At 55.7% G+C, this 23,097-nt stretch overlaps 1 protein-coding gene across 1 annotated transcript in view; it reads right to left on the bottom strand.

Annotated features, from left to right (window-relative positions):
• Positions 1–349: 349 nt before the first annotated feature.
• Positions 350–23,097, bottom strand: part of AHRR (aryl hydrocarbon receptor repressor) — a 79,384-nt gene continuing 56,636 nt past the window's right edge. The window contains 7 exon segments of the mRNA XM_047770226.1: positions 350–4,083; positions 4,529–4,670; positions 4,904–4,965; positions 7,531–7,730; positions 9,506–9,642; positions 10,587–10,716; positions 16,875–16,964. Coding sequence (XP_047626182.1) covers positions 3,111–4,083; positions 4,529–4,670; positions 4,904–4,965; positions 7,531–7,730; positions 9,506–9,642; positions 10,587–10,716; positions 16,875–16,964 — 1,734 coding nt within the window. The 3' untranslated portion in view covers positions 350–3,110.

Here is a 23,097-nt window from a genome sequence, read left to right as displayed (position 1 = left end):
CACAAAATCGCCGCTTGGCTGTAAGACCCCAGCTGTTCCATCTGTGCCGCCATATTCCCTCCAGAGGCGTTGCAGAATTTACCCAGCTCTTCGGTCACTTATCTGCACCCCGTCCCCTGTACACGTGCACAGGGGTGTCAGCGGCAGCACAGCCGCATTTCTCCATCTTTTTTTCCTAATGTGTCTTAAGCACTATCACAGGGCCTGGTATTCAGCAGGGGATGGACTGAAGGAAGGAAATGCACATAGAACAGCTCACTACCACTTCGCAGAGACAAAGCTAGAACATCTGATGGCGGGGCTTCATTTGCAAAATCAAGAAGACATTTCCACTTAAAGCAGACACATACTAACATTTATTTTACATCCATATTGGGAATTTAACAAGAACCACAGTATCAGAAATGCATTTGAAAGCTCTTTCTAAAGGCACTGAGAAAAAGTACAAAAAGTTACATTATAATGCATCCAATTTTTAAAAATTCAACGAGTCAGTCTCCATATTGAAAATTTTTTTCATCCAGTAGAAACTGCAAAAATATAAAATACAATTTGTGTTTGTCTTTTCCCTTCCATATCATTCCTGTATACTTGATTTTAATGTGTTCTCAGCTACACAGCCAAAAGCTACAGACAATAGAAACATATAAGCCGGTAATTAGTACTGGTAATGACATTTTAAAGCAGAAATGGCCACGCCTACAGAAATGGCCGGATCTGACCTTCTACATTCCATTATCACCTTCCCCACACAATTTTTCCATAGGGGCATGGCTGTAAAATCACAAAAGTGCTGATTGGGGGAAATTTTGTTGCCACCGACCCAGCAGAGGAAGGGACCAGGGCACATCAGGACCTGGGTCCCAAGCATGATGGCACCTTTAGAACACAAACCCCTCAGAGCTGGTGTCCAGATGCTGATTCCACACCAACAAGGCTTAACCTGCCTGTCCACCAACCGTGACCAGTTTGGTGCACGTGGTCCCAGGGGAGTGGCCACAGATGGGTGCTCTGAACCTCCAGGAACACGGCTTGGGTGCCACGGCCCTTGTGGGCAGGGGTGGCTGTGTGTCCTTCAGAAAGACTCCTCCTCACGCGAGGCTCACACCTGCAGCTCTTCGGTTATGCGGGGATCTGGCAACAGTGTGCAAACGTGCAATGATGTCTCTCAATTCCATCTTTTCAGTCCGGGGTTTTCCCGGTGATGCGTTTGGTACATGCGTGTGGCACCACCTGTCTATTGCGCCCTGAGACAGGGAAGTGTGGTGTCAGGCGCAGGGCTGCCCCAGGATATCCCAGGACTTGCCACACTGGCCTAGCCTGGTGAGAAGAGTGAGCCTGAGGGCATGGACCTGGTGAGCCATCACGGAGGGGCTCCAAAGGGGCTGAGTGCTGCTGTTGAGGGGTGGTACAGGGCTTCCATGAGGAGCGGAGCCTTGGTTTGAACCAGAAGAAAGGAGGAAGTTTCCGGCATCCCACAACTTGTCCTAGGGGTTAGATCTACAAGGAGGTGTGCTGTGCTCAGTGTGACATTAAGCAGAGGGGAGGGACGCTGAGCCAGTGTGGGTAAGAGCAGGAAGCGGGGTTGGGACAGGTCGCCATGCTGCCATCGTAACAGGCGAGGGGAAGACTCTGACGATGGCAGTGGGGACAGCACAGCACCAATGTCACTTTTGCAAGGCCCCCGTGGGCTGGGCAGAGATGAAGAGGCTGCTAGGCAGGGCTTGGGGTTCCCAGGGGCCACGAATTGACCACTCCCAACCCCGGGTTCTGGTGGTTAACCTCTGTCAGTCCGGGGGAGAGACCCTCAGCCTCCCCTCAGGGGAAGCCCTTCCACGAAGCAGGCGGCCAAGGGGCATGGTCCCAGCGAGCATCTAAGTGTCCAGAAGACCCAGTCCTGCCAGCCCAGCCCTGAGCTTGACAAGGTGAATGTGCATTTAGCGAACAGCTCCAGCATTAACCCAGGAGCTGAACACTGACTCCCCAAAGCCACAGATGACGGAGGGAAGGACCCTGCACGGAACAGGGTGGGGCTGCAGGTCCCTGCTGGGGCCCAGACTCCAGAGGGAGGTGACTGGGGACAGGTGCTTGTGTCTGTAGGAAGAGGGGTCTCCAACCCCAGCACAGGGGGTCCCTGACCAGCTTCGTCCTGCTGGCTGGTGATTCTGGCCCCTGCTGTCATGTCCCATGGGGTGGGGTCACTTGGGAGGTGGGTGGACTTCACCCACGGCCATGAGCCATCTCTAGGTGGTGACTGCAGGCAACCTTCGCATCCTGTTTTATTCTTTTGCATCCAAATTTCCTACACTCAGAATACGTTATCTTTACCATTTAAAAAATCAAACATTCCTGTCTGTCTCTAGTAATCCTTCCTAGGACGATGGCTGGAGTTTTCCCTGGAAACACCAGTCAGTAAGACAGCAAGGTGACCACATCCTACTTCCTTCTCCACCTTTGGTACCTCTCTCACTTCCAAACCCGGACTCTGTAAGGAGGCTACATGGCGTGGTGAGAGACAGACAGCCTCAAACCACCCTTAGGGGCCCACTGAAAACACCAGAGAGACTTCTGGAAGGAACAGGACTCTATCCGGCCCCTTCTCCCTGGGAGCACGGCCGCGCGTCTCCAGCAACACCGCCCCCGGAGCGCAGGGCGGAGCCCAGCGCCGACAGACAGCCTCTCCGGGGCTGGAAAGCTGGAACTCGGAGATTCCCGCCAGGGCCGGGAGCGTGGGCCCCGCGGCTCAGCGGGCTTTATTTCTAATTTGCTGCCTGGGCAGTGGGTCACCCCAGATGTGGCTGCTCCCTGAGGTCCCCTCCCCGAGGCGTCGACCTGCCTGCACAGCGCAGCAGTGAAGTGGGGACGCGGACAGAAGGGGCTGGAAACCGCCCCGGGGCCGGGGACCGCTACCACTGGGCGCACGGAAGCACTGCCGCCGGCTGGCCCCGCCGCTCTCCTAAGAACTGTCCGCCCTCAAAGGGGGACACTGTCATGCTTGATCAGCCTTAAGACCACTCTGGACAAGCCAGCTTGGCGCTGCGCTGGCCGCCCGCGCCGACACCCGGAGGGGCAAACGCGCACGCGCACAGACGTCCGCTGGGCAAGGGACTCTACGGCAGGAACGCGCACTCGGGGTCGCGGGCCGGCATCCGCGTCGCCAAGGCACTTTTGGGGAACATCCCGGGCGCACCGCCCTGGCTGTGAGCAGCCCACGGGGGCAAGTCCAGGGGCTCGAGCTTGACCACGGGCGCGGACCCGGGAGCTCTGCAGTCGCAGTCCCCAGTGGGGGGCTGGTGGCCTCGCGCGAGGCGGGGCGGAGGCTCCAGGCAGGCGCAGGGTGCGGGCTGGAAGGGGGCTGGCTCCCTGCCGGGTCTGGGGTGGGCCCCCAGCAGGCCGCCGTGCCGCAGGTGCGGGCTGTACAGGGGGTGCCTGGCGTCTGGCTCTGTTTTCAGGTGCATCCTGGTCGGGAAAGTGACCAGCTGGCTCTTGGGCACATCGCTGGCCCCCAGCCACACCTGGCTTTGGGACACAGAGTAGCCATCCGCTGTGTCCTCGGCCCCAGAGTCACGCTCCATCTTGATGGGTACGTCGAGTGAGGACACGGGGTTCCTCAGGGCTCCTGGGAGCATCGGGAGTCCGTGAAACTTGTCCTGGGCAGGATAGCCCCCCGCTGGGAGACGCTGCGGGAGCCCCCCGCCCAGGCCCCCCTGAGGGAAGGGGCAGCTGGGGGGAGGGTGCACCTGGCCCTGGTGGCCGCCCCGAACGGCTCTGCTGGTCCGGCCGGCGCAGGCGCAGGGGGGGTGCCTTGGCAGGTGACCGCTGGCTGGGTTCCTGGAGGCCACGGCGCCGCCGGCATGGTTGGTGCCCTGCAGGCCGGGGCAGGGCAGGCAGGCGCCACGGGGCGGAGCAAGCACAGAGAACGGGTCGCTGTTGCTGGGGTCCAGCTTCAGCTTGGTGCTGCCATCCTGACCATGTTTCCCTGGGGTCCAGCTCAGGTGCTTCGTGGATCCCGGCGTCTCCAGGTGACAGCTGTGAGGGGGCACGTCCCTCCGCACCCCTCTGGGCTCTTCTCCTCCCCCATCCCTGCAGGAAGAGAAGCTGTGGGACAGAGCAGGGGCAGAGGGGGCCCCAAGGAAGGGCACTGCATCAGGCCGGTGCTGGCCACAGGCTGCTCTCCTGCTTTCGATTGCCCACAGCCCTGTGATGCCAGGCCGACTCCTCCTTTCCTGAACGTGACCCTCCCACGGCCTCCCTGGTGCCCAGGGGTGGGAGCAGGTGGGACCGGTGGGAGGGGAGAGGATTTCTGAGCAAAGGCGAGGATGGCGGACGGGGCGTCACTCAGGGTCCAGATCCTGGGCAGAGCCCTGGCTGCAGCCCCCACTGTCCCCGGCCACGCCCCGCACGTGTGATGACAACCTCCAGGGTGAGAAGCGTGTTGTAGGCGTGCTCTGCGTGTCCCCATGTCTCACCAAGAGAGGTCCAGCTGCCGTGGCCAAGGCTGCCAGACCACTGTGACTTAGCTGCTTACCCTGTGGCCCCCTCAGGGTCAAGGACGAGGTCAGAGTCACCCCGGAAGCACAGGCAGGGCGCTCTGGCTGGGAACCGGCCCCAGCGGCAGGCATCTGTCGGTGCCCTGAACACAGAAAGGCCGTTTTCTCCATTGCTCCTTCCTGCAGGATTCAGAGAAGGGGGACTGAGCGGCACCAGGGCTGGAGGGCGCGTGTCCTCCGTTCAGCAAGAGCCCTCGTCCGCGGAAGTGCTCATGAGAACAGGCTCTCGACCGGCCGGCTCAGCCAGACGCCGACACCCTCCCCACGGCACGTCCACACACCACACCACATCTGGGGGACACAGGCATTCCAGCCACTTGAAAATGATGAGGGTAGAGAATGTTAACAAGTACCTGCTACGTAACTGGGTTTTCCGTGCAAGTCTGACCCACACAGACTTGGAGTGGCTTTTGCTCTGCGAAGGACAGGAAATAAACATGTCAGTTAAACATGTATGGACGGCAGAGACTGCAACAGGACAGGTGATGCTGCCATACCTAAGGCCAGGAGATGCAACAACAACGCAGGCTTTAAAGTCTTTGTAGATTGTAAAGCCTTTTCTCAGTTACAGATGTGCTGAAAATTCCAGTTCACATCACTTTTCAGGCCAATAAAGCACTAACGAATTTGCTTTAGAAAGTAGACATACACCTAGAGTGATTTTTGATGTGTTTGTTTTCTTCCAGATGGTCAGAAAGATGTGAAGTAGTTCAGGGAGTCACCGAGAGCACTGAGTGGGTGATGCTGAGCCATTGCCCTGGGGGAGTGGACACCCCCCCAATGTCTCACAGAGATTATATTCTTAGACCCTAAGGCAGATGTATCCTGAGAGACTGTATTTTATTTATATATCAAAGGAAAAAGCAAGGCTCAGAAGTGTTAAGTGACTTGCCTAAAGCTGCCCCTCTGGCAAGTGCGGGGATGGGACTCAAATCCTGTCCAACTGGCATCTGAGCCAGAGCTCCCTGCACTGCACTGGCCCTACTTCTCCACCCTCCGGCTCTCTGTAGGAGACAGGGGTCAGAGACAGAGACAGGGTCAGAGACAGAGATGGAGACAGAGACAGGGTCAGAGACAGAGAAGAGACAGACAGAGATGGAGACAGAGACAGAGATGGGGTCAGAGACAGAGATGGAGACAGAGACAGGGTCAGAGACAGAGATGAGACAGAGACAGAGACGAGGTCGGAGACAGGGATGGAGACAGAGACAGAGACGGGGTCAGAGACAGAGATGAGAAAGAGGCAGGGTCAGAGACAGAGATGAGACAGAGACAGAGACAGGGTCAGAGACAGAGAAGAGACAGACAGAGATGAGACAGAGACAGAGACGAGGTCGGAGACAGGGATGGAGACAGAGACAGAGACGGGGTCAGAGACAGAGACGGGGTCAGAGACAGAGATGAGACAGAGACAGAGACAGGAGGTTGGAGCGTCAGCCTTGAGAGGCAGGTGTCATCAGGCAACTCAGATGTTTCCCACGCAACTCATATCCTTGAAGAACTGGGAGGTCCTGAGTTGTTCGGAGGACAATTAGTCAGGAGGTGGGTCACAGACACGGGACCTGTGAACATTTAGGAGTGACTGTGTGTCACAAAGTCCCGTTCAAGGAAAACCGTGAAGGACTTGAAACGTCTTTAAGTGACCACATGTGCCACCCAGTGCAATCCTTCAAGGGTCTCAGACCCCCGGGGCTGGTCCTCACAGCATCTGAGCTCAGAGGAAACGAATGTGAAGCATGTGCCCAAGTTGGTTAGGAATTCACTTAAGAGCAGAATTCAGTTCCAGAAAATCTCGGAAGCCATTTGCTTCTTTCTTAAAATGCTGAGTGGCTCTTCTTCTCTTTCACACAGTGCATGTCTAGGAGTCACTGCACTGTCACGTGGTGCGTAGCTTCCTAAAGCTCAGCAAACAAATCCCGGCCAGCCCTCCAAGGGACATGCAGGCGGCGAAGGCCACCTAGGCCAGCGCTGGGGAGGGGAGCCCACACAAGCGGCCCCAGGCGCGGCTCTTACCTGCACTCCCCCACACGGCCGCCAGGGAGCAGCAGGGCCCTTGCACTCGCGCCTCTGGGAGAGGCGATGGGGGGAGGGCCCGCTGGGAGGACAGAGCGGGAGGGAGGCTGAAGGGAGGGTGTCAGTCAGGGAACTCGGAGACAGCAAAGGCCTGCCACTCAGAGGGCCCCGTCACAAGACGCACCTAGGCGAGCTCTGGCGCGGCCTCTGCTCTGTCGCATCTCATGTTGTGGCTTCCTCGCCAGTTATTCTGAGTGTTTTCCTGTATTGTGTTTCCCCTCCCTCCTATTTTAGGACATTTTCTATCTTGAAAGATAGATTTAATTTTTGAATGCGCCAGGAAACTGCTGTGTTAGCATGTTGGCACATGTGGGGCTCAGAGGCTGCCTCTGTCCCTTGAAGCCACACATGTGCCTGACGGTAGCAGCTCCCCCTGCGAAGCCAGCCGGTCTCAACAGGCACTGGGGTCAGAGGGGAGCCGCGGGTGCTGGGCAGGGACCAAGAAGTGGCCGAAGGCTGGGGTCTCCGGACATGGCCCCACGTGGGGCACGGGGTGGCGACCGTTGGCTGGGGGGAGAATAAAGGCAGAGGCAGACCCGCTGGCCCCCTCGCGACGTCTTTCTGCACAGCTGGGAACACCGTTAACATCCGCACAGCAGCGTAATGGTTCCCACAAAGTGACCCTGCAGCGCAGCACTAACCCACTCCAAGAAACCACAGCCTCTGCCTTCGAGGCTGTAACTGGAGAGTTTAGGAACTGGGAGATGCAGACAGAGTCTGCGGCCACAGTTCCCACATATTAGTGGACGGTTTTCTTTTTTCTAATATCGCTTCTTAATGGGCTAGCTTGAGAGAACGCACATTTCTCATCTGACCGCTGGGAGCGGAGAAAGAATGGGCGGAAAATGCCCAGCGCAAGGCGCTCATTTGACCGGAGAGGCCTGCAGCCCCGGGGGCGCCTACTCACCCCGCATCCGGTGTGGCCGAGATGTCCACGCGGTGCTTGGCCCGAAGATAGGCACTCTTCCCGCTCACCTCCGCCACAGGAGGCAGGAGAACCGGCACCGCGACGCAGAACAGGGAGAGCCGGGGGGGTAAGGCCGCCCCCGAAGGTGCCTTCCTCTTCTGTCCAAACAGGAATCGTAGTTTTCCTTGAAACTGCATCGTCTGGGGTCCCACAGACAGACAGGGAGGCGTGTTCACAGAGCGAACTGGCCTTGGACTCACACTCACAGGCGTGGAGGCGCGGAGAGGACCTCACTGTCTCCGGCCTCCACGCCGGCCCCCTTGGGCCCTGTGCTCCCACGCCTGTGAGCGATGCAGGGTCTCTCTGCAGCCTCTGTAACCCCCTCGAACCCCGGGCATGTTCTGTGGGTGTGGGAGCCCTCACTCGGGGCCCCGAATGGGCATCGACTTGGGCAGAGCCACCAGGCAGCTCCCCAGTGGGATTTGCTGGAGCAGACAGTCCCCGAGGACAACTCCACATTAACCCACCATGCCGGGTTATCACACCTTCATACACGGTGATAAAACTCAGGGACAACATCCTTTTATTTATCTAGAGCATGTGGCGTGGATTTAAAAGTCAACAGGTAACAGAGTTCCCGTTGTGGCGCAGTGGTTAACGAATCCGATTAGGAACCATGAGGTTGCAGGTTCGATCCCTGGCCTTGCTCAGTGGGTAAAGGATCCGGCGTTGCCGTGAGCTGTGGTGTAGGTTGCAGATGCGGCTCGGATCCCGTGTTGCTGTGGCTCTGGCGTAGGCCTGTGGCTACAGCTCCGATTCGACCCATAGCCTGGGAACCTCCATATGCTGCGTGAGCGGCCCAAGAAATGGCCAAAAAAATAATTAAAAATAAATAAATAAAAGTCAACAGGTAACGGAGGTCCCATTGTGGCTCAGCAGGTTAAGAATCCAGTATCCATGAGGACGCAGGTTTGACCCCTGGCCTCACTCAGTGGGTTAAGGATCCAGCATTGCCGTGAGCTGTGGTGTAGGTTGCAGAGGTGGCTCGGATCCCATGTGTCTGTGGCTGTGGTGTAGGCTGGCAGCCGTAGCTCTGATTCAATCCCTAGCCTGGAAACCTCCACATGCCGCGGGTACGGCCCTAAGAAGAAGAAGAAAAAAAAGTGAGCAAGTAACTTTGGAGTTTGTAATAAAAGGACACAAACAATCTCTCTATAATGGAAAAGTGAATCTAGAATTGAATTCATTAACGAGCGACTCGGGGCTCTGCCTTGATGGAAGGATGACGCCACCACGTGGCTGCAGCCCCCCATCTCTCCATCTGCCTATGACTTGCTGAGGGAACAAATGCTTGCAAAGCACCTGCTGGATGATGGGCACGTGCTGGGTGTGGAGGAGTCGAGGATGGGACATGCTCAATGTCCAGCTTGTCAGAGGGAAAATGGTCTGATTCATGGTGTTTGAGTTTCTTTCACGTAAAAATTCCCACCAAGGCTGATTTCAAGCTACCAACCCAACGTCAGCGGGGTCTCTAAATGCCTGAAGTTTCAACGCTGGGCTTTCATGGGCAGCTGCACCTGCCAGGGGTGGACAGGGGCTCCTGACCAGCACAGAGGAAGCAGGGACACCAGGCAACACAGTGTCGCCCACCCTGCTGTCCTCAGGGCCTCCACGGTCCACGCTGGACCCTCCTGAACATGCAGGGACAGACCTCATGGTAAATATGACCAGACACTTTTCAGCCTGATTCCTGTGCTTGTGTCCCAAGCACTCGGTGCTCCTGACATTCAGTCAAGAGGAGACGGACCTGGACAGGACCCCGGAGTCAGGGGGACACGGCCCCCACCTCATCCCACCCACCCCCTGTGGACCCCGACCCTGCTGAATCAGGAAGCCCCGTGCATCTCCCCAGTGCTGCCCAGACCCCAGGGGCTCAGAGCCCCCGCCGGTCTCGCCCCGCCGGCCGCTCACTCACCAGGAAGCCCGAGGTGCTGTCCAGCAGGCAGCGCACGCGGCAGATGAAGCAGCGCGTCAGGAAAGCCGAGTACTCGGGGGGCAAGCCCGCAGCCCCCTCCTGAGCCTGGAGCAGCCTCCCCAGGACGGCATCCTCGCCTGCTGCATTGGCACAGGTGGCATCGACCGAGGGGGACCGTAAAACACCCCGATGAGCCACTTGGCAAGGGTACCAGCTCTCAGCACGGAGCCCGCGGCCCGGGAGCACGCGGCCCCCGTCCCCCTCCCTGAGTGCTGCCCTCCCGCATCCCACGGGGAGGTCGCGGGGAGGTCGCGGTGACCAACGCTGTCTTCGGTGTCCTCTGCCCTCAAAACTGAGTTTCGGTACAACCGCGCACGGGGCCGCACGGGCTCCCTGACTAAACATCCTCTCGGTTAAACGGCACGTGTGGCTATTAATCCGTTCAGGTTTTTAGTTTTGAGCTTTGATAAAACTGCCTTGGCACCTGAGGTTTGCCTTTTTCTCTCTGCGTTATAGGATCCATCGTGCTGCCGTGTGAAGTTGTGTGGGAAGTGCCTCTGGAATTTCTTAGCCCTTGTGGGCAGGTGGGTGAGAGAACCGAGGTTCGCTGTCCCTGCACTGTGCCCCAGGCGACACCACCTCGTCCCCCAGGTGACACCACCTCGTCCCCCAGCTACCTCTCCACTGGCCGCCTGCCCAACGTGTCGAGGGGGCAGGGCCACAGATCTGGGACCTTGCGGGGTCTCACCCACGAGGGGCAACCTCTCTGAATAGACAACCGTCTTTGGGGCTTTTTCCAGGTAAATCTAGCATGGGCCGGAGGAATTTCCCAGAAGACACATGTCTGGGGGGGAGTCTGCAGAACAGGAGCCAGTTCTGTGCCTCACGCCCTGGCAGAGCCAGAGAAGCAGCCAGAGAGGCAGCAGTGCTCAGGAGCCAGAGAGCCGCGTGGGGGACACAGGAGGCCTCTGAGGAGGGCCGTGGCCACCGCAGCAACAGCAGGGGAAGGAAAGGGGTGCCCTCTGGGGAGGCGTCGTGTGTGTGCCCACCCCCCAAGGCGTCGGGAGACCCCCAGACCCACCGGACCCTGAGAGCAGGGGCTGCCCGCAGAGCGCCTGCGGGGGGTCCATGGCCCAGTGGAGCTGCCGGCAGAAGTCCTGTCGGTCGTCCACGTGGATGTAGTCGTAGATGTTCTGATGCATCACGTCCGTCTGGAAGGACACGACAGGCGCTGCAGCCTTACCTGAGGGCGTGTCGCCCTTTGTTCCGCCGCCAACTGCGAACACATCATCCATCTGCCATGAAGAGAACGTCCCCGGAGGACGCGGCCACACGGCCTGGACACCAGGCGCCCGGCTCACGAGGCGCAGACCCTGCGCGCTGGGTCCCCCGGGCCAGGCGGCACCCTCGGGGGCGGGTCGAAGCTCAGAGACCAAACGTCTAAACCGACGCCGACCTCATGGAGGGGTGTGTCTGCGGTCGGTCACACTCGCGTCACACAAGTCAGTCAGCTGAGACCCCCGTATGCAGAAGTGGGAGCCACAGGGTGAGACGGGACCAGGCCGGGGCCTCCCGGACAGGGAGGTCCCTCTTCCCAGCACCCCCAGGCCTGACTGCTGCCCCAGCAGGATGCCGCGAGGACTGGCCAGTCATCGGCTCTCTCGGGTCCCCTGCCCGCCCACCTGCCAGGGCCCTGAACGCAGAGGCCACCCCCTCAGGCTGGGAAACGGCAGTCTGGGGCACAAAGGCCACTGCCACGGGCTTCGAAGACGCTGCTGTTGCTACTGTCGGCAAAAACATTCCGCGTTGACGCGTGGCGAGGTTGGTGCCCACTCCGCACGACCTCAGCTGAAGCGTGTCATTCATCACCCACCTGCAACCCCAGCGGGACAACCCCCTCAACAGCTCCCAGGTGTCCTCTGGGACCTCGACCGCCCGTTGCCGAGTCTCAATCCTTTCTCAGTCGGGTCATGGGAATAACTAGGCAGAGGGAAGTTCCTGGAGAAGCAGACCTCACAGTGAGTCACTCCTTAGACGGTGGCAGGTCACGTCACCCAGCGTGGATAAGATGCACCGTCTCTGCACGTGCTCCTCCGACTGCGTGGCTGAGACCTGCTGGGCCCTGAACTCAGACGGGGAACTCAGGAAGGTAGAAAGTGGGTGTGATAACTCGAAGGCTGGACCCTGATCACCCACGCGCCCCCAGTCCAAGACTCTCTTTCTACAGAAAGAAGCGGACATGGGGTCAGAAGCGGTTGTTTGGTCAGTGCCGCCCAGGGCCAAGGTCTCTGGACGTGAACAGCCACCCCCTCACGGAGGGCGTGGAGACCCCGGGCTTCCCCCGCGGAGACCCGGCAGACCTGCCCCGCCTTTTAGTTCTCACACCTGGCGGCTCCCCTCACCCGGTCCCTGGCGTCCCAGAGCGAGGCTCTCCTCATGAACCTTTGTGACACAGGCGTGACGCGTGCTCTGCAAGGATCCGAACCGTCAGGACGCAGCTTCGCCGCCCCGTCGGGAAGCAGGACCCCGACAGCGTCTGGGAACCCTCCGCAGGGCAGGCGTGGTGAAGAGCCCGCACGCCGGCCGGTCCTGGACCTCGCGGGGTGCTGGGCCTGGGGCACAGCCGCAGTACCACGTCCCACGCTGTGCCCAGGCGGGGTTTGCTTCGGAGCACACCGCGCCCGTTCACCCGCTCGCGGCTGGGCCCGTTGCACAGCTGCCCCGTGTCTGTGAGGCTCTTCCGTTGGCTGCTCACCCAGAAGCGGGGTTTCTGGGTCACAGAGCCTCAGCTTTAGGAGAAAAAGCTCAACGGTTGTCCCAGGTGAGCGTGCCAGTCCACACGTCCGTTGTGACAGTGCGTCCGAGGGCAGGTGCTTTATATTCTGGCCAAGACTTGGTGTTTTCAGCCCTTTAATTTGCGCCATGATGGTGGATGTGTCACGGCTTCTTTTTATGGTTTTCATTAGCACTTCATGAAGGCTAATGAAATTCAGTGTCTTCTGGCATGTTTATAGGTCTTCAGACGTGAGTGTGTGTGTGCGTGTTGCCCGTTTCTGTTTTTTCATGAATTTCCGCTGAGCTGTCTTGCCGATGTGTCACTGCTCTCGGCCTTTCTGGACGTGAGGCTTTATCAGGTGAATTTCTCCGCAAACATCTTGCCCCCTGGCCTGCCCGTCTGCTGTCCTAACGGACCTGACATCGCCCGATCCATCAACCTCTCCTCACAGACAGTGTTTCTGTCTGTGACAAAACTCTTCCTCCTAACCCTCCTAATTCTGCCCTGTTATCTTCTAGAAACTTCCACCCTCCACCTGCTGTTTACCATGCATCAGTGTGAGGTAGGGTCATGATGCTTTTTCCATGCAGATCCGGTTCACGCTGCACCATGTACTGACGAGCCCAGCACCTTCCTCCAGCTTCATCATAACAGGCATCCGCTCTGACCGTCCGCTTCTGTCTGACGCGCCTGTCTGTCCATCCTTGCGTCGATGCCACACTGTCTTAGCCCCTGAGCTCTACAGGAAATCCCTCTGCATTTCCAATTAGCTTGTCAGTTTCCCCCCAGAAAATCTGCTCAGTTTTTATGGCAAAGCCATTAATAGATGTTATCCTACAACTTGATCTGGCATCTTTATGATAATAATATTGAGTTTTTCAATTCATGAATATGGCATAGCCTTTCATTTATCTGGATCTTTTTCTTTTTTTTTTTTTGGCTGTACCCAAAGCACACAGAAGTTCCCAGACCAGGGATCAAGTCGTGACACGGCAGTGACAATGCCAGATGCGTAACCCACTGAGCCTCCAGGGAATGTCTGACCTTTTTGATTTCTTGAAGTAGTGTTTTCTATTTTCTGTGTGGCAGTACCATGTACCCTCCGCTTGACCAGAGTTTGGCGCTTCTCCGTCCTGCTTTGATGGGTGCATTTCCACTCTGTGGTTTGGATGAAAGGAGACGCAGCGCTGCCTCTGAGCACTGCGTGCCCTCGTTCTCACCGTGAATCAGTAAACAGGCGCTGGGGTCCACGTTATTCTCCGGCGAGTTTCAGCAGGTGATCCAAGCTTCGCAGACCCCCAGGGGCTCCCTGCCACCCCGTTCGCCACCTCTCCACACTAAGACTGTTGCCAGTGGGGCGCAAGGTGTGCGCCTGGGCTTACCTGGCAGAGGAAGGGGGCTAACCGGCGGGAGGGCGTGGCTCTGCCGACTCGGGCAAAGCTGAAGACCTGTTAAACGTGACCTTTTCTAGGAGAGGAAACAAGTTCTGTAGTAATTAGTGCGGCCACCCTTCGCCTCTCCTCATCTCTTGCAGTCTGGTCCCCACAAATGAGGTCAGGACACGTGAGCAGGCGGGGACTGTAGCGTGACGGTGACTCACCCTGGTCGGGGCAGCGTCCGCACCTTGGCTCGAGACCCTCCTTCTCGGAGTGGAGGCTAGAAGCACAAGCACTTTCACAAGGGTCCCTTGGGCAGGGACCACCTTTCTGTTTTGTGCAGAGAGTGCACCTGCTCTCCACGCCCGCAGACTCTTAACTGCTTCCTTCCGCCGGAGCGCACGTGGCCCGCTCGCATGGGAGTGAGCTCCCGCCTGCTGACCTCAGCGGGAACAGCCAGTCTCTTGAAGCAGCAAGTGTCAACGGCAACTAAAGCAGAGAACTAACACCTCCTCACTCAGCTCAGAGGGCACTGAGGTACAAGACGCTGCAGCGACGCACCCTGGTTGTGACAGGAAATACCTGGTTCCTGACGTGTAAAGCATTTTGCACAAGAAGCTCACACTAGCACTAAGCTGTCCTATTGCAGTCATGTCATAGTTTGCATAAACCAGAGGCACTGCCAGGTTTAATGGCATTTGGAAACAATTTCCTTATAATAAAAGGCAAAACTTCTCTCTCTCTCTTTTTAACTTATAATGCTTCAGGGGGGATAACCAAGCTCCAAGAAAACAAAAGGCCCAATTAGTAAGTTCAGACCTGGAGGCAGGTCTCCTCTGCCAGGGGCCTGCCTCCACAAAGCCAAACAGGGGTAAGACCTTTGAATCCTGGCCAAAGGCAGGTGGCTCTGGGGGTCTGGAGAGCAACTCGGGCACAGTGATGGGACTGGAAGAAATTCTGAGCGTGCAGAAGGTGGGCCCAAGCACGTCTCTCTAGAACCAGCTCCTGCAGAGACATCGGGGGCCTTTTCAGGGCTAGAATCCCCGGGGTCCACAGCTCGCGCCCTCCATCAGCGGTCCTGTGACTGGGTGTTGCGTGAGGGCACCTGTCTTCACTGATAGGTGGATGTGGCCGGGTAAACGTAGCCCCATGCAGCAACGGGACAGATGCAGGAGGGAGGCCGAGGGAGGAAGGGCAACAGGGCCATCGGGGCCAAGGGCCGCGGGGGATGGACCAGGCGGCAGAGCTCACGGGTCTGGAGGAGCCCAGGGAGGAAGGTCCTGCCTGGCCTCGCCCTCGCAGGCAGACGTGCCGCGGCCCATTGGATGGGCACCAGGCTGTAAGCGGGCAGAACCAGGTCCTGGTCCACTTGGAGCACCCAGAGGTTCCGCCCACTGTGCCCTCCATGGGGCCGCACCTCCACCTGCTGCAGCCCCCCTCCCCCTGCCTGACTGCGACCCTGTGACCGATGCCCAAGGACTGTCCCGGGCCAGGACAGGAAAGCAGCCTGGTCAGAGAGGGCCCGGTGACCACTCTGCAGGCGCAAGTGGCAGGAAAGTAAACCTGGAAACAAGTGTAGGGAGAATCACATCTCAGAATCACCCTGCTTTGGAAACGATCAAAAATGACACTTCCGGAGTTCCCGCCGTGGCGCAGGGGTTAACGAATCCGACTAGGAACCATGAGGTTGTGGGTTTGATCCCTGGCCTTGCTCAGCGGGTTAAGGATCCGGCCTTGCCCTCAGCTGTGGTGTAGGTCACAGACGTGGCTCTGATCCAGCGTTGCTGTGGCTCTGGGGTAGGCCGGCAGCTACAGCTCTGATTAGACTCCTAGCCTGGGAATCTCCATATGCCGCGGGAGCGGCCCAAGAAAAGGCAAAAAGACAAAAAAAGAAAAAAAAGAAAGAAAACGACACTTTCATGGAAATTAGATCAAAGGCTCCCCGGCCTCAGGGGCTCAGTGGACTTGAGTTCTCACGTGGCAGAGACCCTCACCCTCAGGCTGCGGCCACCGTTGCCTCTCGGTTTTCCACCTGCCAGTGCAATTTTCGTCATCGACACCACACGGCACCCCTCACTTTTATCATTGGTTCCGATCCCGCTGCAGCAAAGGTGCTGGCTCTGCGGGGCTGGCAGTGGCACCCAGCAGGCAGCTCCCGGAGGCCTCCAGCCGCCGCCACTGCCTGAGTCTCGCCAGCATCCGAGAGGGCCTGGGGCACCTCAATGGGCCCTCCGCCCCCCAGGACCAACAAGGGGGCCTCCAGCACGTGCTCCTGCAGGGCACCCAGCCTCAGCCCCGCGGGCACTGCTGCCCTCTGCTGTCTTCCCCTGTCCTGCTAATCCTGGGTCGCTGGGCAGCAATTCTTTATACTAAACTTACATCAATTCTCGGTATTAAACTGTTCGAATCACGGCAGATTTCTGCCCCCAGAAGGGGCCCTGGCGGACAGACACTGTATTCATTTTCCAGGTTCTTTCCGTTGTCTCTCAGATCCACCTGTTTTTGCCTTACGCTCCTCAGGGGGAGAGCCAGTGCGGTCGGGCAGCGCCGGGAGCCCACTCGGGGCTGCGTCTGCAGGTGGCCTGGGCAGAGCAGCCTGTGTCCTCGGGCCTCAGTCGGCCAAGTCCTAGGGGCTGTGCCATCAGGGCTGTGACTCTGGGCTGGGATTCAAGCTGGGGCTCTGCGTTCTCGTGAGAGGCTTCCTCTCCTTCCCAGAGGCCAGGCCAGGTCCCTCTTCTCATCCCAGGACCTTCCCTCAAGCCGCCCTCTAGGACCCAGGGTTGGAGACACTGCACTCGGCTCTATCCCCTGGGTCTGGATCACCCGAGAGCTGGTTGGGGGCAGCGCCCACGTGAATCGCCTGCACACCAACGGGAGTTCCAGAGCTCGCTGGGTGCCTCGCGTCCGGGGCTGCTCAGGGAGGACAGGTCCGCTGCCCTGGCCCGGACCCGCCTCTGACCCGCAGGGAGCAGGGGAGGCTGGGCCACAGTCAGTGCACGTCACTGCCCTTTCGACGGGGGACGCCCAGGACCCTGCCGCGCCCCCCACTGTGACTCCCCTCGCCCAGACGAAGCTGGGTGTACAGGCCCTCATCTGACAAAAGCTCCGTGATTTAAAAAAAAAAAAGCTTGATTTCAGAGACATTTGAAACCTCGGCGACCACGTGCGTTTCCAGGCGGCAGAACCGAACACGCGGCAGACGAGCAGCTGTGTTTACCTGGTGGAAGCCCAGGTAATCCACGATCGTCGCCGACGCGTAGAAGATCAGGCCTTCGGCGCTCACGACCAGGGCAAAGCCGTGCAGAGACTGGAAAAGAGAGAAAATTGAGTTGGCTCCTAGATATGGTCCCGAAATCCCTCGACGTGAAAAGCCAAGCCCCGATTCTTGGTTGGTTCGACGCAATGGTTTGACCTTTCAACCCTCCGCCCCCACGTTGTGGTTTGATTTACAACCTCCAGAAAGGCCCGCTTGTGCTCCTGACCAGTTGGCGACAGGTCCCAAGCGAGCGGGTGACGTGGGAATCTGGTCTCGGTTTGTAAGGCTCAAGCCGTGGGCTCCTCTTTTTCCAGTGATTATCGACTGTGTGTGTTATAAAAGGCGGACATCGTCACGAGGAGATAAGACAGCCAGGGCAGGAGCCTTTGTGTGAGTTCCCCACTCATGCACCTTCCGGAGCGCAATGTTCTGACTTTTCTAAGAGTTTTTATCGGGAGAAGAGGCTCAACTCCATCCAGCAAGTGCTGTTTCTGCATCTACTACAAGCATCACGTAAACTTCCTTCAGTCTCTTGATGCAAGTCAGGCACTGACACATTTTCTGATGGTGACTCATTCTTTCCTCCACGGGGCACAGCTCCTCTGAGCACGACTTTTAATACGCTCTTGAAATTGCTTCATTTCACTTAGGAAACGTTCGTTTGTATTTAAGGAAACTCAGCCCATAAGCGTCTCTCTTCACTTCTGTGACCAGTAAACGGATCACCAAAGAGCGACTGGCCTCCCTGCATCTTCCGGGGACACTTACTTCTTCACGACGAGGATGCCACACCCCGTGAACGTCTGGTCCACCTCACCTCGGAGGTCCCCCAGCTCGGGCGCGCTGGGAGGCGGTAGGTGAAAACTGGAGTGGCTTTAGTGCATGAGTCAGTTTATGTAACATGCGTTAGTGTTTTCAGGAATTTTTCTTATATCAATTATGGCACCTTAAAATGTTTTCTAGGAATGCATCCATTTCACCTTGATTTTAAATTACTAGTATGTATTAGTCACCATATTTTTGTGATTACTGGATCTCCGTCATAGCTGTAACCACCGTGGCACGTGTGGTCTTGGGCTCGACCTAAAGCCCCAAAAAAGAAAGAAAGGTCCTCCGAAAAGAAAAGCTTTTCAAAAGAAAAGCAGGGCCTCCAACCCCTCCCGCCCCGGCTTCCAGAACCATCACTAGGGAGGGGACCACAGCCACTGCCTCGAGGGACCCTCTATCTACCATGCACCTGCCACCTATCACCTTCATCCTTGTCATGACCTGGATAAGGAAACAGCAGCGCCCACCGAGCAGGGCCTGGCGCGAGGCAGCGCCCGGCGTGGAGTGGCTCGTTTAGTTCTGTGTCACCTCCAAGAGCCATAGGCACCGGATTCCGCTGGGCCAGCACAGAGCTGGAGGCAGTGGAGGGCCAGGCAGCTGGACCGTGGGGCTTGGGAATATTTCCATTCGAATCTTTAAAATGCAGACACTTGTAGACCTTAACGGCTGTGAAGTCCGTAGCGAGCGATGGGCAACGGGTCACAATACTCCCGTCCCTTAATCCTTGCCTGGTGGACACTTTCTTCTTTCTTTCTTTTTTCCAATTTTTGCCACTTTGCTAAGTGATAAGTTATTTTACTCTCATTATAGTTTTCATTTCTTTAGTTATTAATGAGATTGAAAACATTTATAATTCATTGGTAACTTGTATTTCTTCTTTCATGAACTGCTTGTGCACATCAGGGGCTACCTTTTCTACGAGGTTTATAAACATCAGCTTCCAAAAGCTTTCAAAGGACTCTGATGTTGAAGATTTCTAGCCAACCTAGGATCACGGCAGCACCTAAATCCGAATCCCCAAACTTCTGAAAAACGATGGAGAACAAGAAGAGGTGACGCTGCGCAAATCGCAGACTGCAAAGCACCAGAAAATCCGCAGACCGCGAAGCACCAGAAAGACGATGAACTTCAAGTTACACACGAGCAGAAAAGGCGACGTCGGATCCCGGGAGCTTGCAAAGACTGTTCCGAAAGGACAACGCGTCACCCTCCTCAAGAAGCCGGAGGCAGCAGAGACAAACACAACGTAAGGAGAAGGAAAGAAAATTTAAAACAAGAGGGAAAAACCAGCGACAACTGTTTAAACAGCCAAACAATAAAGACGCTCAACAAAGGGGAAAGTCGGCTCTTTAAAAAGGTTAAGAAAGTGACAAACTCCTAGCAGACTGATCACGGAAGGTACCACTGACACCGGGGATTTGAAGGGACACATCACTGCAGAGGCTAAGACAGTAATGAAAATCTTAAGAATGATATTCCAGAAATTAAATAACTTAAAGGAAACAGACAAATTCTTTGACAAACGTTACCAAAAGTATTAGAAGGAGAACTAGAAAGTCTGAACAGCCCCAATATCACTTAAACACATCGAGTTTGCAGTCAAAAGCTTCCCACTAAGAAAACACCAGGGCCAGATCAGAAAACATAAAATGCCTCAGAATAAACTTTCTGAAAGACGTGAGAACTATTTGCTGAAAACCATGAAATAGTGCAGAGAGAAGATCTAAATAAACTAAGAGATATCAAAGTCCCTGGGTCAAAAAAAACCCAATACAGGAGTTCCCGTTGGGGCTCAGTGGGCTAAGAACCCGACTGGTATCCGTGAGGATGAGGGTTTGATCCCTGGCCTCAATCAGTGGGTTAAGGACCTGGTGTTGCCACAGCTGTGGTGTAGTTCCCAGACGCAGCTCAGATCCAGCGTTGCTATGGCTCTGGCGTAGGCCGGCAGCTGCAGTTCCAATTCAGTCCCTCTCCTGGGAACTTTCATATGCCGCAGGTGTGGCCCTAAAAAGAAAAAAATTAAATAAAAAGACACAAACCCAACATATGTCTCTGTGGCAGCACAGGTTCAGTTCCTGGCCTGGGAACTTTTATATGCCACAGTGCAGCCAAAAAAAAAAAAAAAAAAAAACCAAAAAAAACCCCAAAAAAACAAAACCAGTATAGTTAGGATGCCTGAGCTCCCTAAATTCATCTACGGATATAAAGCAACCTCAATCATACGGATAGGAGGGTTTTTTCTCCCTCTTTGCAGAAACTGACAAGCTGATTCTAATAATAACATGTGGCAATAAAGAGCCCAGGAGTTCCCTGGTGGCCTAGTGGTAAAGACTTGGCCTTATCACTGCTGTGGTAAGAGTTCGATCCCTGGACGAGGAACCCTTTTTTTTGGTCTTTTTGCCTTTTCTAGGGCCACACCCACGGCATATGGAGGTTCCCGGGCTAGGGGTCTAATCGGAGTTGTCGCCGCCGGCCTACGCCAGAGCCATAGCAACTCAGCTCACGGCAATGCCAGCTCACGGCAACACCAGATCCTTAACCCACTGAGCGAGGCCAGGGATCGAACCTGCAACCTCATGGTTCCTCGTCAGATTCGTTAACCACCGAGCCACGACGGGAACTCCTAGACCAGGAACTTCTGTAAGCCACAGGCATGGCCGAAAAAGAAAAAGAAAAGAAGGGCCTAGATTTGCCACAGCAGTTCTCCTAACGAAGAGTAACACTGCAGAATGCAGTCCTGCGCTTGAGGGCTTACTGCGAAGCTCCAGCAATCCAGGCAGCACAGTGCTGCGGGGAGGACAGACGGACTGTCCATCAGGTGCTGGGCCCACCCAGGGGAAGGAAAGTCTCCTAAACAAGTGCGTCTGGGAGGCCGGTTATCTACACGGAAGAAATGAACCCTGACTCCTACCTCATTCCACACACACAAACGAGTTCAAGAGGTGTCTTAGACCTAAACATAAGTCAGTGCTAGACTCATAAAGCTCCCAGAGGAAACACCTTCGTGAGCTTGGGGTGGGCAGGTGCGGAGAGAGTGCCAAAGCACTAAGCCTCCATGAGAAAAATCGATGAACTGGACTTTATTGAAACACACTGTTAATAAACGAGGAGATGAGCCACAGACGGAGAAACATACTCACAGTGCTGGAAAAAGGACTTCGTCCAGGGCACTGAAAGAACACCTGCAGTCAACGATCCAAAGGTGAACAGACCAAGTTTTTTCCAATGGGTAAAAGACTCAGAGAGTTCACAGAAGGGGAGAGGAGACCCCCACAGGGTACTCGGAAAGGTCCCCAGCATCGTTTCCATCCTCAGGGACGTGCAGAGCCCACCGCTGCGAGGTGCCGCTTCGCACCAACTAGGACGGCCGCAGTCAAAGGACCTGACGACACTGCGCGCCGCTGAGGATGAGAAGCACTCCGGTGAGAACGCAAAACGCTGCCTTAGAGACTCACGTTGGAAAACCGTCCTGCAGCTCCTTATAAAAATACACACACATCTACCCCACGACCCGGAAATTCCACTCTTGGCATCTGCCCGGAGGAAGCGGGTGTGTTCACAGGGCACCAGGACAGGCCTGTTCCCAGTGGCCGCACCTGTCGCAGCCACACTCTGGAAACAGCCCAAACGCCCCTCGGCTGTAGAAAGCACCTTGCAGAGTAACCTTGGGCGGAATGAAAAAGAAAACTCAAGGACGACTCTCCGAAGCACTGTGCTCTGTAAGAGAAAGCAGACGGAAGTGCATCCCACGTGACTGCTCATACATGAAGTCCAAGACCAGGCCAGAGGACCCTCTGGAGGACGTGGTTCCCTGGGCTTGGCGGGGTCGGGGGGAGGCGGTGTGGACTGAGAAATCAAAGGGGGAGAAAAACCTCTATACAAATGCAGTGGCAGACCTAAGTCAAGCGCATGTTTCCCTAGGAAGATATAATGTATCAGAATTAACTCACTAGTGATAGAAACTTTAAAAGATCCATTTCTGTAGAAGAAATAAAGTTATTAAGGAACTAACCCAGGATAATGCACCAGGCGCAGATGGTCTTAAAATGGAATTCTACAAAATCTTGAAAAAATCAGCTGACACGAATGTCCCATAAAATGTCCCAGAAATGGAAAGTAAAGGGAATTTTCTTTTTCTTTTCTTGTCTTTTTTTTTTTTTTTTTTTTTTTTAGGGCTGCACCCATGGCCTGTGGAGGCTCCCAGGCTAGGTGTCCAATCAGAGCTACAGCTGCTGGCCTCCACCACAGCCACAGCAACGCAGGATCCGAGCCACATCTCTGACCTACACCAAAGCTCACAGCAACTCCGGATCCTTCACCCACTGAGCGAGGCCAGGGGTCGGACCCGCAACCGCATGGTTCCTACACGGATTCGTTTCTGCTGCGCCACAAGGGGATCTCGAGGAATTTTCTGATTCTTTTAAAGAAGCACAATTTTGACACTCAATTCTGATAAAGAAAACACAATAAAAATAAAATTACACACTTTGACTACTGATGCAAATATGCTAAGTAAAATATCAGCAAACAGACTCCAATTTCACATTAAGGAAAGAATACATCATGACCAAGTGGCTTCTTCCCAAAAGTATAAATTTGACTCAATATTAGGAAATACATTAATACGCCACATTTATAGATCTAAGGAGAAAAATCTACGGCTATCTTCACAGATGGCAAAAAACTTTCAACAAGAGTCAGCTCATTTTTGACAAAAGCACTCAAGAAAAAAGGAACTGTGGACACATTTTAACATGATAACGTGTGTGTGTGCTGCGTGTGTGTATCCCTCTTATTCCTAAGGTAGCAACTTAATGGGGAAGCACTCGAGGCGCTTCCAGGAAGATCAGGAAGCAAGGCATGGATGCTGTGACCTCCTGTACCTGAGAGTGTAAGCGACACCCCCGAATGTGGGCGCCCTGGTTCTGCAAATAATGTTCTACTAGAACCTGCCACACACTTTAATTTCTGTATTGCCCGCAGCCGCCTTTGCACAACGGCAAGGCTGAATGGTGGCCCAGAGACAAGAAGGTCCACAAAGCCTGAGCTATTTCACCATCTGGCCATTTAAGCAAAGATTCACCGACTCCTGCCTTATAGCATCCAGCGTGTTAACTGAGAGATATCAATGGCAGGAGTAAGAATTGAGAAAGGAAAATCATCTCTGTTTGCAGATGACTTCATGATCTATTTGGAAAACCCTAGAGAATCGATGATAAAGTAACTCAAATAAAAGAATCCAGGAGTTCCCGTCGTGGTGCAGTGGTTAACGAATCTGACTGGGAACCATAGGTTGCGGGTTTGGTCCCTGCCCTTGCTCAGCGGGTGAAGGACCTGGCGTTGCCATGAGCTGTGG

The sequence above is a fragment of the Phacochoerus africanus genome, chromosome 1, assembly GCF_016906955.1.
Source record: "Phacochoerus africanus isolate WHEZ1 chromosome 1, ROS_Pafr_v1, whole genome shotgun sequence".
In the NCBI taxonomy this organism is placed as follows: Eukaryota; Metazoa; Chordata; class Mammalia; order Artiodactyla; family Suidae; genus Phacochoerus; species Phacochoerus africanus.
Note: the sequence above shows the minus strand (reverse complement) of the source record. Positions and strands in the feature narration are given on the sequence as shown.